This window comes from Alternaria conjuncta (assembly GCF_024043145.1).
Source record: "Alternaria conjuncta strain BMP 0040 chromosome Unknown scaffold_22, whole genome shotgun sequence".
In the NCBI taxonomy this organism is placed as follows: Eukaryota; Fungi; Ascomycota; class Dothideomycetes; order Pleosporales; family Pleosporaceae; genus Alternaria; species Alternaria conjuncta.
In genome coordinates this window covers 303,579-319,987 of record NW_026250111.1, presented here as the reverse complement: position 1 = coordinate 319,987, position 16,409 = coordinate 303,579, and the positions used below count along the sequence as shown (strand labels likewise).

The 16,409-nt window shown below is 52.2% G+C and overlaps 6 protein-coding genes across 6 annotated transcripts; 1 reads left to right on the top strand and 5 right to left on the bottom strand.

Annotated features, from left to right (window-relative positions):
* Positions 1-321: 321 nt before the first annotated feature.
* J4E85_010331 (uncharacterized protein) lies at positions 322-1,824 on the bottom strand (the record flags this gene model as incomplete). Its single annotated transcript, XM_051474542.1, has 1 exon — positions 322-1,824. The coding sequence occupies one exon, from the start codon at positions 1,822-1,824 to the stop codon at positions 322-324; it is 1,503 nt and encodes a 500-aa protein (XP_051321732.1).
* Positions 1,825-1,969: 145 nt separating this feature from the next.
* Positions 1,970-3,374, bottom strand: J4E85_010330 (uncharacterized protein; the record flags this gene model as incomplete). Its single annotated transcript, XM_051474541.1, has 3 exons — positions 1,970-2,833; positions 2,881-3,297; positions 3,348-3,374. 3 exons carry the CDS (start codon positions 3,372-3,374, stop codon positions 1,970-1,972), a joined length of 1,308 nt encoding a protein of 435 aa, XP_051321731.1.
* Positions 3,375-3,993: 619 nt separating this feature from the next.
* Positions 3,994-5,496, bottom strand: J4E85_010329 (uncharacterized protein; the record flags this gene model as incomplete). The annotated part of the gene is made up of 2 exons (XM_051474540.1): positions 3,994-4,865; positions 4,917-5,496. The coding sequence occupies 2 exons, from the start codon at positions 5,494-5,496 to the stop codon at positions 3,994-3,996; spliced, it is 1,452 nt and encodes a 483-aa protein (XP_051321730.1).
* A 972-nt stretch (positions 5,497-6,468) lies between these two features.
* Positions 6,469-7,345, top strand: J4E85_010328 (uncharacterized protein; the record flags this gene model as incomplete). Its single annotated transcript, XM_051474539.1, has 3 exons — positions 6,469-6,471; positions 6,522-6,800; positions 6,869-7,345. The coding sequence occupies 3 exons, from the start codon at positions 6,469-6,471 to the stop codon at positions 7,343-7,345; spliced, it is 759 nt and encodes a 252-aa protein (XP_051321729.1).
* A 2,020-nt stretch (positions 7,346-9,365) lies between these two features.
* On the bottom strand, positions 9,366-10,115 carry J4E85_010327 (uncharacterized protein; the record flags this gene model as incomplete). The annotated part of the gene is made up of 1 exon (XM_051474538.1): positions 9,366-10,115. The coding sequence occupies one exon, from the start codon at positions 10,113-10,115 to the stop codon at positions 9,366-9,368; it is 750 nt and encodes a 249-aa protein (XP_051321728.1).
* Positions 10,116-12,237: 2,122 nt separating this feature from the next.
* J4E85_010326 (uncharacterized protein) lies at positions 12,238-15,910 on the bottom strand (the record flags this gene model as incomplete). The annotated part of the gene is made up of 5 exons (XM_051474537.1): positions 12,238-14,119; positions 14,168-14,808; positions 14,857-15,396; positions 15,449-15,599; positions 15,651-15,910. 5 exons carry the CDS (start codon positions 15,908-15,910, stop codon positions 12,238-12,240), a joined length of 3,474 nt encoding a protein of 1,157 aa, XP_051321727.1.
* Between the last annotated feature and the right edge of the window lie 499 nt (positions 15,911-16,409).

The window sequence follows — 16,409 nt, the reverse complement described above, 5'->3', positions numbered from 1 at the left end:
GCGCGCTGTATAGGTGATAAGTGTTCGGTGCTGGACTATCAGACTACTGAGGAGGCGATGAAGTGTACTATTCCGCGGACTGTTGATGAGGATGTTGATGGTTGTAAGTTATGCCGTATTATTATACAAATTCTATACTAATCACTCGATCTAGGGTTGGCTGAACTTCCTGGAGGTCTTATGAAGGTTTGAAAAAGAGCCAATGTGCGTGATTCGATGGATTAGAATAACTCGATGATTCAATTGTATGTATGCGACACGCAAGGTTTAGAGTTCTCGTAATGTAAGCTATTCATGGCATCCATCTCAGCACTAGGAAGATCATTGAACAGCATCGAAATCCTCATCTGCAATCTTCAATGCTCGTATCAGCCACTGAAGGAACCCGCCGCGAATCCTCTCCCCACCAATCAACGCTATGCTTGCATTCACCTTCGTTCCCTTACAACGCGTCACAAAGACGACGTTGTGATAGTCGAATAATGCCAAGCAATAACACTCCCGCTTCTGTCCAAATGATAACATGGCTTCCAGAAGGGGCTTCGCCGTGCGCACGATACCTTCGCCATTCGTGAACGTAAGGTCCGGCTTCCGGAGACCCCAATCGCCGGGTACGATCGTGCCGGCAGGAGCAAACTGAACTATACCAACGAGCTCCTTCGCGTTGCGTTCGCCGGTCTTGCGCACATACCAGGTGATGGCGTCGGGAACAATATCGTAGCTGTGTTTGAGGGCCGGAGAGTGATCCTTACCGGCAATGACCAGAAAGTCGATCAAAGTGAGTTGTGAGGATTTCAGGACGCCTTCCGGTGTGGCGATTGCGGAATCGTCGACAGTATGGAGTGGGCTGTCTCCCACTTTGACGAGCTTGCCATCAGGGGTTGTGTAGATTTTGAATGCACAGCCACCGTACTGGGCGCCGAACGTGAGTAGCGCGCTGCTTACCTCGCTATTGTCGATATGTTTGTCATGTAGGAAACATTGCGGCGGAGTCTCCAGAGCCGCGGCCTCCAGATTCGAGTCCTCCAGCGCGTATCCCACAAGCGGTTTCAGCATCTGTACGTTTGTGTTTCTGATCGCCTCCCCTAGCCACATAATGAGCTTGTAGCGAATTTCATCTGACCATCCCACGAATACGGTGACACCTGACTGGGGTTTATCGTTGAATACGAACAAAATCAGATGCACACCGTCGTAGAAGCCAATCCGATCACATCCGAATTTCAGACGAATGTTGGCGGCTGCCGTCCCCAGGGTGTTAGTCCGTTCTTGGTGTCTTGAAACATGGGCAATGCTGTCGCCGTCGTCGTCCTTTTTTACGATATCAAGACTTGAGTCGTTGGGCCATCGTATGACAATAGCGATAGGATCGAGTACATCATCCGCTTTGATGCACCAGGCCATTGTATAGGGTTGGCCAGCGTACAATTTCGAGAAGTGGATGCGATCGCCGTAGTACCGTTTGATGATGTCATTGGGAATATCTACGAGTTCCGTCAAGGTGGAACCAAGGTCGGGGATGCTGTTCACGTCGCGGAGATGGGGATGATACACGATATCGGTGTCGTCAGAATTGGATGGGTGTCCTTCGCGAGTTTCGTTCTGGTCGGCGTCGTTGGTTGATGTTGATGGCGTACTCGGCTTTGTCTCAGCTCCCGGGTAAGTGTCCGCACTCTGTGTTGATGGTGTATGTCCGACAAGCGTCTCTGTGGAGGAGTCCGAATCGGAAGCGAGGGTCTTAGCGAGCTCATCCACTTCAGCTCTCAGAGAGCGCAATTTGTCTGTGATGGAGCATGATGAAGCCTCGGGTGAGTTGGAGGACATGATGTCGACTGCGAAGACATAAAGTCGAAGGTGGTGAGAGAAGGCAGGGTGAGGGTCGGTTTGTTGACACCACAATGAAACTAGCGCGGGTGGAAGTGGAAAGAGCCCTTCAGGGCTGGGTTATGAACACCATGTGCCAACGTTCCTAGGCAGTTGCGACCATCTGGCCACCCGCAGCCCTCCTCAGAACGCGTCTCATGGTCTCTACAAGATCAATATCGACGTTGAGCCACCATTTTCTTTGTTCTTCTGGCGAGAGCAGTGGCACCCCTCCTTCCGTCTTTCTCTTTTCCAATTTCGGAAAGCACAGCCACAGAACCAAGAGAGCTGCGAGAACAGCCAGAATGATAGGTTGTAGGACACCAAGGCCTTTTGTTTGAGCAAGCGATCCGATAGCAAAGGGTAACGCAGCACCTCCGCCAACACCTATCGCAGCAGCAAAGCCTATCGCAGAGATATGGAGATGTGGCGGAAGAGCTTTAGTCGCTGCGACGATGACAGCTGGAAAGAGCGGACCGAGGAAGAAGCCTTGTAGTGCGACAAAGATGGCTGAGACGTGGAAGGATGGAACGAGCCAGAACATGAGTTGGCATGTGATGGCGATAACAATGTATATCTGTCGTGCAATTAGCTTATGCAGGTTCCATTCCGATCTTGACCGTACCAGAACAGCGAGCTTCTCGCCAAGCTTTGGTGTGATGAAGCTCAAGACAAGGCGGCCAGCAGCGATGCCAGTCCAGAATCCGGTCGCGACAACCCCAGATTCGAATTCGCCGCCTGCTCTTTCACGGCGCATGAAGATAACGATCCAGCCTCCAAGCGCTCCACCGGCTCCGACATATCCGAAGAGGAAGATAGCGGCAATCCAGGTGACGCGACTTCTGAGTGCCTGCTTAAGACGGCTCTCACCTTCCGCATTCGCGCGAAGCGATTTTTCTCGATACACTTGACCTGAACTCGATCGGAATGCATAAAGCGATGTCGCAAGCTCAATGCAGGCGCCACCGAGCTTATTTAAGGTTAGCAACAATGTATTGAGTGTCCTTGGCGACTGACCATGATGTAGTAGAACTGATACCATTGCCATCCACGCTTCGCAATCAAGCTAGTAGCAGCTAGCGGGCTAAGCAAAGCCCCCAGCCCATATAGCCCATGCACAAATCCCAGAACCTCGTTCGCATTCGCTAGACTGCCTGCCCAGGCGTTCCAGGCTGCGTCTTCAATGCCGTTTCCAAATCCCGAGAAGATGAACAAGATCACCAAAACGGGGTATGGCGGATGGAGGGCAATGCCTACGTAGGCCACTAGATGGCAAACAGGTCCAAGGAAAGCAATGCCCCGTTGACCAAAGTGGATGTGTAGCCAGTTGTTGAGGAGTGCAGCACTGATGTATCCACCCATCGGAGATAGGAACACTAGCGAGACGACAACATATGTCAGATCGTAGTACTCCTCAAGGTAAGGAATGATAGCCTGCGTAACGTCAATAGTGTCCATGTATACGAAAGGATGGTATTGCTTACACCGTATGCGGCATCATTGGCGCCCATGATAATAAACGCGAAGAGAACAGCGAATGCGCGGGATACATTGGCCTTTGGATGGTTCCATCGCTCAGTTACTGATACTGTCGTTGATGGTTGGGGAAGGAATGTGGCTGGCTCGATGCCGCTGCTTCTTCGGTCATCGTGTTTACATCCTTGGTCGCGTAATGTCGCTGGTGCTACATGTTGCAATTCGATACTCGCCTGTAGCGCATTACTTGGAAGTCGATGGGCGCTTGCATCTGTCTTGGTTATGGTGTGAGTAGACGACATGGCTACGAACACCGAGCAAAACCACGAGCCGCGCAGGACAATGAACTTCGATTTCTGACCAACGATGAACAAATATGAGAAGTTACTAATAGATTCCGCACGTTGCCCGTGTCTTGCACTCGGAATCAGTCACCATATTGCACCACCCGGTCACGCTTGGCACTACCACACCGAAAGCGGAAATGCTTGCGAGGACCTGTGTGAGAACACCGTCATATGTAGAGAAGCCAAGTCTCTCGTAGACTCGCTAGACACATGCATTGATGCGTACAAAAAGTTACGTATACTGTACATTTGGCAGTATCTGGTTCGTTAGAGGTCCCGAGCCTGCGTCATTCCGTAGAACAGTGCTTTATCCAGGGAAAGGATAGACAGCTGGACTCTTGTACCCATTCGTACCGACGGCCCTCACGCCGAAGATGACATTGTCCTTGCTGAGGGGAAGCACAACTGACCCAACTTTGCCGACATCAAGCATGCGAGTCCACAGGCTTGCTGTAGTGGCTCGCCACACGATTTCGTAGCTCGCGACATCTGTGCTATTGGAAACAATCCACTTGATGCGCGAGTCGTTGTCCAAAACTGTCGTGTCGATGGTGACGTTGCGTGGCATGCCAGGAGCTTGTGAAAGGGACCAAAGGGTCGCGAGATTGACCTTGCCAACACGTGCTGTGAAGTCGAAGTCGACAAACTCGATTAGGTCGCCGTAGACGGTGCCGTTCTCGGTGCGCAGATCTTGATGCTGATGAGCGAAGTTCTCGTTAGGCTCCGTGTAGCGGATAGCAGGGTAACCCGCTTGGAGGAACCCAGTGTGGTCACCTCCACGTAAGAAGCGGTCCAAGCGGTAGATGATGGCTACGTTCATGCCGGTGGCATTGTTGGCAGCGACTTCAGCTGAGAAGCGCGCAAGCTCTCGTGCAGGGCTATCGTTTTCGCCACCGATTTGGAGTCGTCGCGCTGCTGTGACGTTGTTTTCGGCTGAAAGAGGCGGAACACCTTGAGCAAAGGCGCGAATGGTGTAGGGGTCTTTCTGACCGCGATCTCCAGTTGAGGAACCGACGATGTCGCAGTTTAGCATGCCTTCGACGTTCGTGCTAGAGTTCTTGAGTGTTTGTGCCAGATAAGTGGAGCCATATAGACCCTGCTCTTCGCCAGATACAGCACCGAGGACTATTGTTGACTTGGGCTGATGCTTGGCAAGAACACGCGCAATCTCCATCGCAACTTGTATAAGTCAGCTCTAATCCTGTGACAATCCTTTCAAGAAACACATACTAGCAACTCCACTCGCGTCGTCGTTGGCACCGGGAGAGTCGGCATCGTAGTTGAGCACGTCAGTGACCCGGCTGTCAATATGTCCGGTCATGACATATACCCTGTCGGGAGTCTCGCTTCCCTTGGCAGTCGCAAGCACATTCGATATGTACACGGGAAAGGGGATTCTGCTAGCTATTCCTTGCAAATAGCTTTGCACCTCGACCGTCATCGTGCCGTTGCTATCCGCAGCATATTTTCGCATCTCGGAGGCAACCCAATCCCTCGCTGCATCTACTCCGCGCGTCGAGCTGTTGTATGTGGCGAGGGTATGGCGTGTTCCAAACGATACAAGTTTGGTGATCGTAGCCTCGATGTTTGCTGAACTGATCTCATTGACAATAGCTCGCATCTCATCGTCTGGTGCTTGCGGAATCAGCTCCACGCCGACATTGGACGGAGGCCATGCTGCGTTGGCACAGTCGGTATATGACTCCGCGTTGGCAGCCACTGGTAGCGGGAGGTCGCGACCGAAAAGAACCTCGTGCGCGTAGGCGCTCGAGAGCAGCGCACTTCCGAACAGTGCTGATCGGAGAAACATAATGACTGCTATGAAGAGATGGCTATCCGACACAAAGCTCGCAAATCGGCTTCTTATATCGAAAATGGGGATGGGCCGTCGCCCAATGTGCGAGACGGCACATTATGGCATGGATCCGCATATCGGAAGTGGTCTACAACGAACTTCCCATGCCAGTTAGCACACTGGGTCTGCAGTGGGTGCCCATCATCATTTTCTGCGATCTCTTCTCGAGATGCACCTGTTCCGCGGCTCGGCAAGCGTAAATACCCAGCCCTGCTACTTGCCGACAGGGTAGGAGATTACCGAATTAGGCAGGTGGAGAAGGAAGAACGACGTCAACCACGGATGATTGAAGGCTTGACAAGGCCAGATGAACGCCGATAAGAAGGACGGCGCAGTGCAATGACTAAGGGTAGAACGGAGAATAACCACTAGGCGGAACTGACGACTGTGGCTTGTGCGGGCATACTGTCACCGCAGCCTGCATAGCTGGGTAACATGAGGATCGCAGACCGCAATTACTGATCAGAACAGAAGTCCAAGGACGTCGGATCTTCATGCCCTGTGGTTGGCCACTTATAGAAGTAGTCGCGATATCGTCCAGGAATCCAGGGCGGGGGTACCGTAGTCCAGGCGGTTCAGACTTCGGCCAGGATCTGCTGTCTGCATCGGACATGAGTATCGGCAGCTTTGCACGAAGCTGTAAGGGCAAGCTGCAAGTTTATATGCATCGTGGTAGAGTACCCAGATGTCGGACCATGGAGAGTGAACTGGAGGGAATTCTACGATGCTGCTAGCGCTGATGCGCTAAAAGCTTGGCAACTCAGGGTCCAGCAGTCGGACTTCGCGATGATGCAATGTGTCAAGTCGCGAAAGTCTGCCTACAAGGCTACAGTATAACCTTCACCGTAACAAACCTCGCGCTACATCTCAAATCTATATTGAGGTGTTGCAATCACTCCAAATAGACATAACCCTTGACAATCCGCAATGGTACGCCTCATCTACTTTCATTGCTCAACACAAACTTACGTCGCAAACAGAACGCGCTCTTCAACAACGCCTTACGGCAATCGACATCGATACGAAAAGACTTGGATCAATTTGCCGACTCAGCCTCGCCATCACCACATCTCCAAGCCCAACTAAACGCGTCCCTAGCCACATTTGCGCGCACCATCGACGACTATGGCAAGCTTGCAAAGCAAGAGCCTGTGCAAACCAAAGCAGAAAAGGCACATGAGAGGTTAAAGAACTTCCGGGCTGAACTCGAAGAGTACCGGACAAACTTCAAGCGCATAAAAGGTGTAAACGAGGAAATTGTACGTTTCGAACCGACGCCTAAGACTCTCGCCTTGTCATTGCGAGCGCCGTTGCTGACTAGGAGCAGCAAACCACAGAGGCACGAACAGAACTGCTAGGCCGTCGTCCACACAACACAGCAACCCCCGAAAACCCCTATGCCCAGCCTAATCTCTCTGCCCAACATTCGGCGTTCGCACCTTCCCAACCCTACAACCCCAACGCTCCCTACCGACCGAACCCCTATTCGGCTGGCGCACCAGCGGGTGGCGACTACGACCGCGAGGGCCATGTGCTGAGGGAAAACACCTTTTTCAACAAGACGTCAGAGCAGTTGGATGAGTTCTTAGACAGAGGACGGACGGTCCTTGGCGATCTGGGACAGCAGAGAGAGATGCTCAAGGGAACACAGAGACGGCTATACACGGTTGCGAATACCCTGGGAATCAGTGGCGATACCATCCGCATGGTTGAGCGGAGAGCCAAGCAAGACAAGTGGATTTTCTGGGGTGGAGTCGTCGTCTTCTTCCTGTTCTGCTGGCTGGTCATTCACTATTTGAGGTAATGGCCTAGCCACGGTCATTGGATCGTGGATAGGACGGTTTTCTAGACATTCAGGGGACATCATTTGAATTAGCGAGGCGCATGGAGCATAGTGTATATTCAGAGGAGAATGGGTGTGATGTTTCGCGCAACATGACGATATAGCAGTAAGTTTGTAATGGACCTCATGCTACTTCGAGGCCAACTAAATCGTTACAGGTACGGATTAGTAAATCTGATACGATTCGGCAAGAAAACAATCAAGCATGTGTGCACAGTTCGGCCATATCGTTGAATCGCTCGTCAAAGTCCATTTCCCCTGCCAACTATGGTTACTCGAGCTTCACTACAAGTCCTCGAGCTTCCGGCCAATATGATTGAGCTTCGAGTATATCCTTTCCTGCTGATATTGCAGCCTTCCGACATCATCAAAACGTCCATTCCGCTGGATCCATGGATATGCATTTCGAGGATGGTGTTGACGATATCGATGCCGATGAGGACGGCCAACAGATAGCCATCTGTCTCTTGGGTCTTCGAGCCTCGGTGGCATTATCCCACATTGATGACCGAAGAACGGATAGTGCTGCCGTTTCATCATCACCGCAGCGCATGGGTCGTAGTATGCTGGCTGCCGCCTCATCTCGTATGATCGGCCGACAGCACCCGAGAAACAGCGTAACAGCTGCTCCAGGACTCGCTCGGATACCAAGCCTTCCAATGCAATGAGGCCCATGCACCACTCCCTCCGCATCCCAGGTTGCTCATCGTACACGACTTCGTGTAGGTGACCTTGCAGGAAACCCATCATGGACGCGGCCAATGCCTGCGATCGAGTGGCCCGAGCGACTGAGCAAAATATCAGAAACCGGTGCCTGCTGCAACGAAGGTCCGAGGTCTCCATGACGCCCAAGTCTTTTCTGAGACAGTCCTTCATATGCTCATCTAGGCGTGTTCCGGTCGAAGCGGCGAAATTGGACTTTGGCGCAAGGTATCCGATGAACTCCCCAAGAGCTGTGACGATAGTGTCGGATGTGACGGGATACTGCAGTTTCTTGGAGAAAGCCTCCGCCATCTGTGATATCAGGCGCCGGCTGTCGAATGTTCTGGCAAATCCCAGGTTGCGAGCGACATCTGGAAGCCACTTTTGCAATCCGCTCAGACTGGGGTGGAGAACTACATCGGCAGCGAGTCTTATCGTCACAATATCCCACATGGACCAACAATTGTTTTTCGGAAAGAACGCAATCTTGCGCGAACGATATCGATGCTGTGTTGGGAGGAAAGGGTGGTGGTACAGAAGGCCGAAAAGATTTCGCTCGACAGGCCGCTGTCATCATTATATGCTCAACGGTGTTGACCACTAGGTCTACCGTCAGCCCTCCCGATCGATCGACAAACAGACGAATACGTTGAACAGTCGCACAAGTTTGCTTCGACAACGCGCGTGGCCGCCTCATACGATTCTAGCCAATTACTACTCACGCTATGGTTTGGCTTAGCTCAGTACCATCGCCTCAGGACAGTACGGATCGACGTACGCGTTTTTGTGCACGCATTGACGAAAAGCAGGTCCCATCTGTAAAAATGGGAAGCAACATCAAACGCACGGTACATCATTTGTTAAGATTCTGGAATACGCGATCCCATTTTTCCCTTCGGAATATGGCTTACAGACCGCTGTGAGAATGGCAGGATATGCTCGAGATGCCAGACAAGGCTCTCATCTTACTATCTGAAAGCTACGTAATTTGGGAAACAGGCCGTAAATGCAACGCCTCGCTAGAGCACCCCACGACGCATTCATATCTCAAAACACGACAGGTGTAGAGCCTGCCCACCAAAAACCATTTCCATATTCCATCTCAGTTTCGCTACACTTCTTGGATGAGCCCAACTCTCGCGTATGGTACAGATCGGATCGTCAATGTCGGTAGTCGAACGTTCGCCTCTTCGTTAACCCAATGGTCCCTCATGCAAGCCATCACAGAGCAGTAGATCAATGCAATCTCTGGTCGAAACCAAAGAAGCGTTGCTCTTGCTCAATAATAACCGTACCTACCGTACCCACCAAGCAGAACATCCAGTTTCCCGTCAACACTGTCCAATTTCATGTCCATCTCGCTCTGTTGCCACTGGAGGTTCTGAAGCTCGTCGAAGTAATCGCCTCTCGGATATCCGACCGGTGATATCATCGGCGAAGCCCAACCAGAGCTCGGGTACGTTGGGATGGCGAGGCTCATATCCGGGCTGTGGCGACGTCGCATGACAGGCAATGACCGTGCCCTGTGACCTGGCCAGGGCAAGGCTCGGGGAGTGCGACCACGGTGATAGCCAGCGTATGGCATAATGGCGAAGGGCTCGAGATTCCTCGTCGTAGGTCCTTCCAGTGCCTCTTGTACCTTCGCTAAAGCCCTCGCCCAGTCCCCAAGATATGTTGGCGACTCTTGCGATATCAGAGATTCGAAATGCACCCAGAATTGAGCGAGCGCTTCAGCCAGCAAAATAGACGCATGATCCGCTGCTAGATACGAAAGTGTGATGAACATCTGCCGCGAACTTCGGAGACCTTTGCTGCTATGATAAACGTTCTTGACATCCTTGACCAGCTGAGTCCACAGCTCCTGGATAAGGCGCTTTTGCTTTTGCCCCGAGTCAAAGCATGAGTAATGGCCAAGTTTCTTGAACAGTTCCGAGAGAGTATACTCGATCATACGACTCGGTATTCCATAACGATGTTGAAGTCGGGTGTCGAGATCTTCCACAAGCTCGTCTCCATCGATACCGTGCATGCCCGACAGCTGAGGAAACCAAGCAGAGAACGTTTGACGATCTACAGTGATAGGACGGAGCCCGCTGAATTTTATCCTCATATTTCGAATGCTAGTATCTCAAAAACGCCGATGAGTTTTGGATAGATGTTGCTGGGGAATTGACAAAAGAGGTTTGGCTGTTCGCTGAGAAAGAAGTGGACTGCGCTAATCACAGTACCTGACACAGAGGGCAGTCTCTATATACGCATCAAGTACCGGTGAGAGCGTTATTGCCTCGCATGCCGGGTGACCGAGCCTACGGACCTTGTTCACCCCTCGCGCCAAGATTGATGTGCCACAGAGATGTTTGCTTGCGACGACGATGAAAGCAACCACTAAGGCAGCACCAGCCCCTGTCCTTTCGGTCCAGTGTGACGGCAACAAAGACACGTCAGTCGTTTGGTACCGGAGGTTTGTTCCAGTTCATGGAAATCCAATCGAGTGCGCGATGCGCCCTGCTTCGATCATCCACCCAGCGGTGTGCTTTGTGCTACGCCCCGATACGACACTGAATGCTACTGCAATGGAACGACAGTCATCCTGTCGGCTTCATCGGACTCTTTCTTTGATCGTCCCATCGAAGCTAAGTCTACTCAAAGGGACGCCGTTCATGTTGATCGATTTAATCTCATCGGCTAGGATGAGTGCAGGATCTCAACAAAAGCTTAGTTCAGATGCGAAACTGAGAGATACGCAGACAACGGCGCGTGGGAGCTTTCTCAACAGCCTCAGCCACTGCTCTATGCCTAAACGAGTTACCTGAATGCCACGCTGGCGTTGGGTCAAGGCGGTGTCAAGGCGGTATCCAAGGCTGAGAGCCCTGGCGGTCAGCGTGGGCTGAGCTACATGTGAAGGAGCGCCTACATCGGAGCAAACTATGATACGATAATGAGCAGACACTCTTACGGATTACCTGTGTCAAACGTGAGGCCAAAACATGACTGGTCAACGGTTGCTGTACCCATACGATCAATACGGGGCTGCCACTACTACCGGGTGCCTGGGTGGTATGGGGGAAAAGTAAAAAGGTACTGGCGATTATCGGGGCATTCTGCACTGAAGGAGTCATGCGCTACTCTTTGTGAGACACAAAACATACTGGGAATGCGATCAACTGATCTCACTGAGACTCTCCGTCAGACTTTAGCTTTGTGCTTCCAACCACGTTTTATCTGGTCAAGTATCAGATCCGTCGTTTGTGTAGCGGATCCCGCCGTGCCAGTCTGACCGTCAACGCCACATCTGCAACTAATGTTCCGGACATCACAGCTTCGCTGCACAGACTAGGCAAGGTACATATGCCTAATACTCGGAAGGGGAGCCTGTGGTCATTCCCAATTTTGCCCGTCAGCCGATGAGCATCATATACTACACACACAGCTTGCTGCGACTACTTGCCTAGTTTGATCACAACAGCCTCACCGTTGTTTCAGATTCATCATCTCCACGTGTGCCCAAGTACGGCGACTCCGTGCGGGGAAGTTCCAACACTTCGTTAAACGCTCAATACACTTAGGATGGCAAATTCGGCCGGGATGAAGCAGCAAGCATGCAACCAACTTGGAACGAACAACAGTCAGTTTTCAGGAAGTGACTGTGAACATGTACCACAATCACATGTCAACCACTACGTTCATGCTCGTGCCACATGACTGCGGGTGGAATGCTCATCATCCGCCCCACGATAAACGATCGCAACGACTTTAGTGAAGAAATCATCTCAACAACCATACAGTTGGAAGACTAGCCCAAGACCAGCAGCTACGTCGATACTGAAAGTCACCGATAGGTGCCACGTACAACTCAACACTATGAACAGGGCTGAAGCATCGAACTTGAATGATCATGCATGATCGAACACCCATCGGCGGGTCAAGAGACCCCTAACCCATAGCGCTATTATACCAAAGAACTGGGAGCCAGCATGCAGAGGCTGAGGCGATCACACGACTGCACAAGTCAATCCCATGGCCAACAATGAAGGAAGAAGTGATTGAACGCGAGAGTGATGTACCGATTCTTGTACAAATCCAATGATGGGAATCATATATACAAACAAACACCACGACGCCGTCCTAGATATGCTCATACCAACGAAAGACTACCAGTCCAGTCCTCCAGCCCCCCTCTCCCCGCCAGCCAGTATCTGCGCCGCCTTCGCCTTCTCCCCCAACCCACCCTCAAGATGCGAAACCTGCATCCCCTTCCGCCCCTTCAACTGCATCCTCTGCAACTTCTTATCCAGCGCCACAAACGGATCTTCCGTCTCACTCTTCTTAATCTTAAACTTACTCGTACCAAGCACACTATCCAGTTCCTCCACACTGGGCAACTTGACATACAGCCATCCATCACCGCGTTCCTCGATAGGGAAAACAGCAATGTTGACGCTCTCGTCGTTTGCGCATTTGCCCGCGTTGTCGCCGGAGAGTTCGTAGTTGCGCTTGTGGTACGGGCAGCTGACCCAGAGTTTGTTGTTGGCGAGGTCGTCGCCGATGAGGCCGTCGGAGAGGACAAAGGCGCGCTTGTGTGGGCACATTTGCTGGGTGCAGTAGTATTTGCCGCGGACTTTGAAGACGGCGAGTTGCGTGTCGCCGCGCTTGATGGCTTTGCTGTCGCCTGTGTCTGCGTCTTTGAACTCTTCGGCTTTGACGAGGGGCTGCCAGGATAGTTCTGTCCATTTCGTGCCGCGGAAGTCTTCTGTGATGGAGTCTTTGGGCCAGTATGAGGGTCGTTCTTGACCGCGCTCTTGGGTCGGTTCGATGGTGTCGACGATGGTTTCGGATGTGTTTGCGAATTGGGAGAACCAGGATCGCTTCTTGGGGTCTTTGAGTACTTCGGTCCATTCGCAGAAGAAGGTGCCGACGAGGTCTTCCATCTGCTTCTCGAGATCTGCGCAGATGCCTAGCTTGTCTTCGAGGATGACTTCTTGAAGGTACTTGATGCCGCCGGGGAGGTTCTCCATCCATCTCGCTGTTCGTTGGAGCTTGTCGGCTGTGCGGATGTAGAAAGAGAGGTAGCGGTCGAGGATGGGCACCACATCGTCTGGCGGTACGTCCTTGGCGAGTAGCTCCGAGTGTCGTGGCTTCGCGCCACCGTTGCCGCCCACGAATATGTTGAAGCCCTTCTCAGTCGCAATGAGACCAAAGTCCTTGTTCTGTGCTTCAGCGCACTCGCGTACACAGCCGGACACACCACCCTTGATCTTGTGGGGCCCACGGATGGACTTGTAGCGTTCTTCTAGACGCACCGCCATGCCCACGCTGTCGCCGATACCGAATCGGCACCATGTAGTACCGACACATGACTTGACTGTTCGTAGTGACTTGGCGTATGCGTGGCCAGACTCCATTCCGCCATCGATGAGCTCTTGCCAGATGTCGGGGAGGTCTTGTTTCCGTGCGCCGAACATGTCGATACGCTGACCACCGGTGATCTTGGTGTAGAGGTTGTACTTCTTCGCGACGGTACCGATGACAATCAGCTTCTCCGGGGTAATCTCACCACCAGAAACTCGCGGAACAACTGAAAAGGTGCCGTTGCGTTGGATGTTAGCCAGGAATCTGTCGTTGGTATCTTGTAGACCCCTGTTGTTGACTTCCAGTAGATGCTTGTTGTACAGAGAGGCGACGATGTTTCCGATGGTGGGTTTGCAGGCTTCGCAACCCAAGGAATTTGGATCTTTTCCAGCTTCCTTCATGACAGCAGCAAAGTCCTTCAGGCCTTTGACGTAGATGATGTTGAAGAGGTCGGCGCGCGAGTACTCGAAATGTGGGCAGAGGTGATTCTTGACTTCGTTGCCCATGGAAGCCATGGTCTTGTTGAAGATCGTCTGCACAAGCGGCATGCAGCCTCCGCATCCGGTACCAGCTTTGGTGCAAGACTTAACGTCGCCGATGCTCTTGCATGTTCCATCCTTGGTTGCATTGACCACATCGTCTTTGGTAACGTTGTGGCATGAGCAGATCTGAGTGTCGCCGGATCTATGTGATGTTAGTACAGCATTCTTGTATGAGCGCAGTGCAACCTACAGATCTGAACCATCGTCGTCGCCCTTCTGCGCACCAACGATAAGCTCACTTGGCGCCATCTCCAACTGCTTCTGGTTCTTCACCATAGGCACCAGCTTGATGTAGTCTTTCGTGTCGCCGATCATCATGCCACCCAACAGGTACTTTCCGTCCATGGTAAACAGATACTTCTTGTACACTTGTTGGAATGGATCCTTGTATGTCAGAGCCTTGACCGGTGGTGGCGCTGGTCCATCCGTCAAATTCTTAACTCGATCTCTCGGCGTCGCTCCATTGGCATCTTTCTTCTCAGCTCGTGGCCGTCCAGGCATGTTCTTCGGTCCATCGCGATCCGCGAAAAAGTCACCGAAGCTCGCGACTTCGACACCCAGAAGCTTCAACTTGGTGCTGAGATCAGGTGCTTTGAACTTGCGTGGCGCGTGTGCTTTCGCTTGTGTGAGGTTGAAGGCGAGTACGTCTGCCATCTCGACACCAGGAGCGATGAGACCAAATGTCTGGTTCTCCCAGCTGGCGCATTCTCCTACGGCGTAGATGTCCGGTTGTGAAGTCGCTAGGTCAGGGCCGACTACGATACCACCTCCTCGATCGGCGCATTTGATACCGGCTTTCCGGGCGAGCTCGTCTCTTGATTTGATGCCGATCTGCTAAAGTCAGCTTTTGTCGTTGTTGCGCGGTCCAATGTTACTCACCGCGAAGCAAATGCACGAGCACTCCATCTCATCACCATCCTCAAACACCACACCCTTGACGAAGTTGTCCTCGGTTGTCAAGATCTTGCCCACTCTCTTGCTTAGCATGACATCCAAGCCCAAAGCACGGACCTGTTCGACGACCATACCGCCCGCGTCGCCATCCAGTTGTCTCGATAGCACCCATCGATTCCGCTCAATGAGCTTCACTTTCGCGAAATCTTCAAGGTCCATCATCGCGTGTGCGGCTTCCAGACCTAACAGACCACCACCGACTACAGCGCCTGTTGTACCTTTCCTTGTCGAGGAAAAGTCGATGAGTCTTTGTAGGTCTTCGATTGTGCGGTATACGAATACGCCATTCGCGTCATGGCCGGGTGTGTGTCGTGGGAGGAGCGCGTCGGACCCTGTTGCCAGGACCAAGATATCGTAGGGTACCGTTTCGCCGGATGAAGTCTTGACGTTCTTCTCGGTGGAATCGATTTCGGTGACGAGGGTGTTGAGATGGTAGTTCAGCGAGCCTTCCGGCATCGATGCATACTAGGATGAAGTTAGCCGCATACATTTCGTCCTCGCTTGATGCTGAACCTACCCATTCCCTGGGGTTGAGATACAAGTTCTCGACTTTCCGATGTTGGAAAAAGCTCGTCAAACCGACGCGGTTGTATGCAAGATGTGGCTCTTCACCAATGACAACCACGTCGTATTCTCTCCGCTTCACATCGTACTTCATGAGTTTCTCTCTTGGACGAGTTAGCTGTTACTCTTTTATCTAAAAAGCCTTGCCAACTTACATGAATGCAATGCCCACCATACCCAATCCAACAACCACAATCTTCTTCCGTGGATGTTGATCATTGATCTCGCCCTTCTTCTCCAGATCAGCTACCTTCTCAGGCAGCTTGTTAGCTTCCGCGTCGTTCCACTCCGCATTCGATATGTTCCCGTCTTTCGATCCCCATGTCGCTGTAATATGGCGGTCGCCAGGTGGGGAGTGTGATTCGCCAGATGAAGGCTCGATGCCTTGTGTGACGATTGGCTCCGTCTCAGCCATGATGTGCGTGAAGGCTATCAAAGCCCCGGGTATCTGAATATCAAGACGACAGATGTACCTCTGAAGCAAGTAGTCGAACTAGCACACTCAGCCAAGAGGGCACAAGATACCACAATGCGTATGCGTATGCGTAAGCGTAAACTGCAACACTCACTCCAAGAAGAGTAGGAAACAGAAGTTTGGGAGAGGGAAAGATGGCAAAGGCAAGAGATGACTTCAGCGAGTAGAATCAGTAGAGCAAGATACCTCAATAGCCGCAACCAACAACTCCGTGGCACGAACATCTCCCGCGCGTCGACCCAACACGCGCTTTGCCCTCCCGCGCCAACCCCTCCGCCACATACGAAAGGATAGATAGCTCAATCATCCCGTCTCCCAATCACGCATGCCCCGCGGTGGTCGCGGAAATGCATCGTAACGCAGCGGGGTTGCTGCTATCCCCTGCAACTGTCTGTACCACATCCTAGCTCCCGCTCCTGCGGCAGTAATGAACGACAAG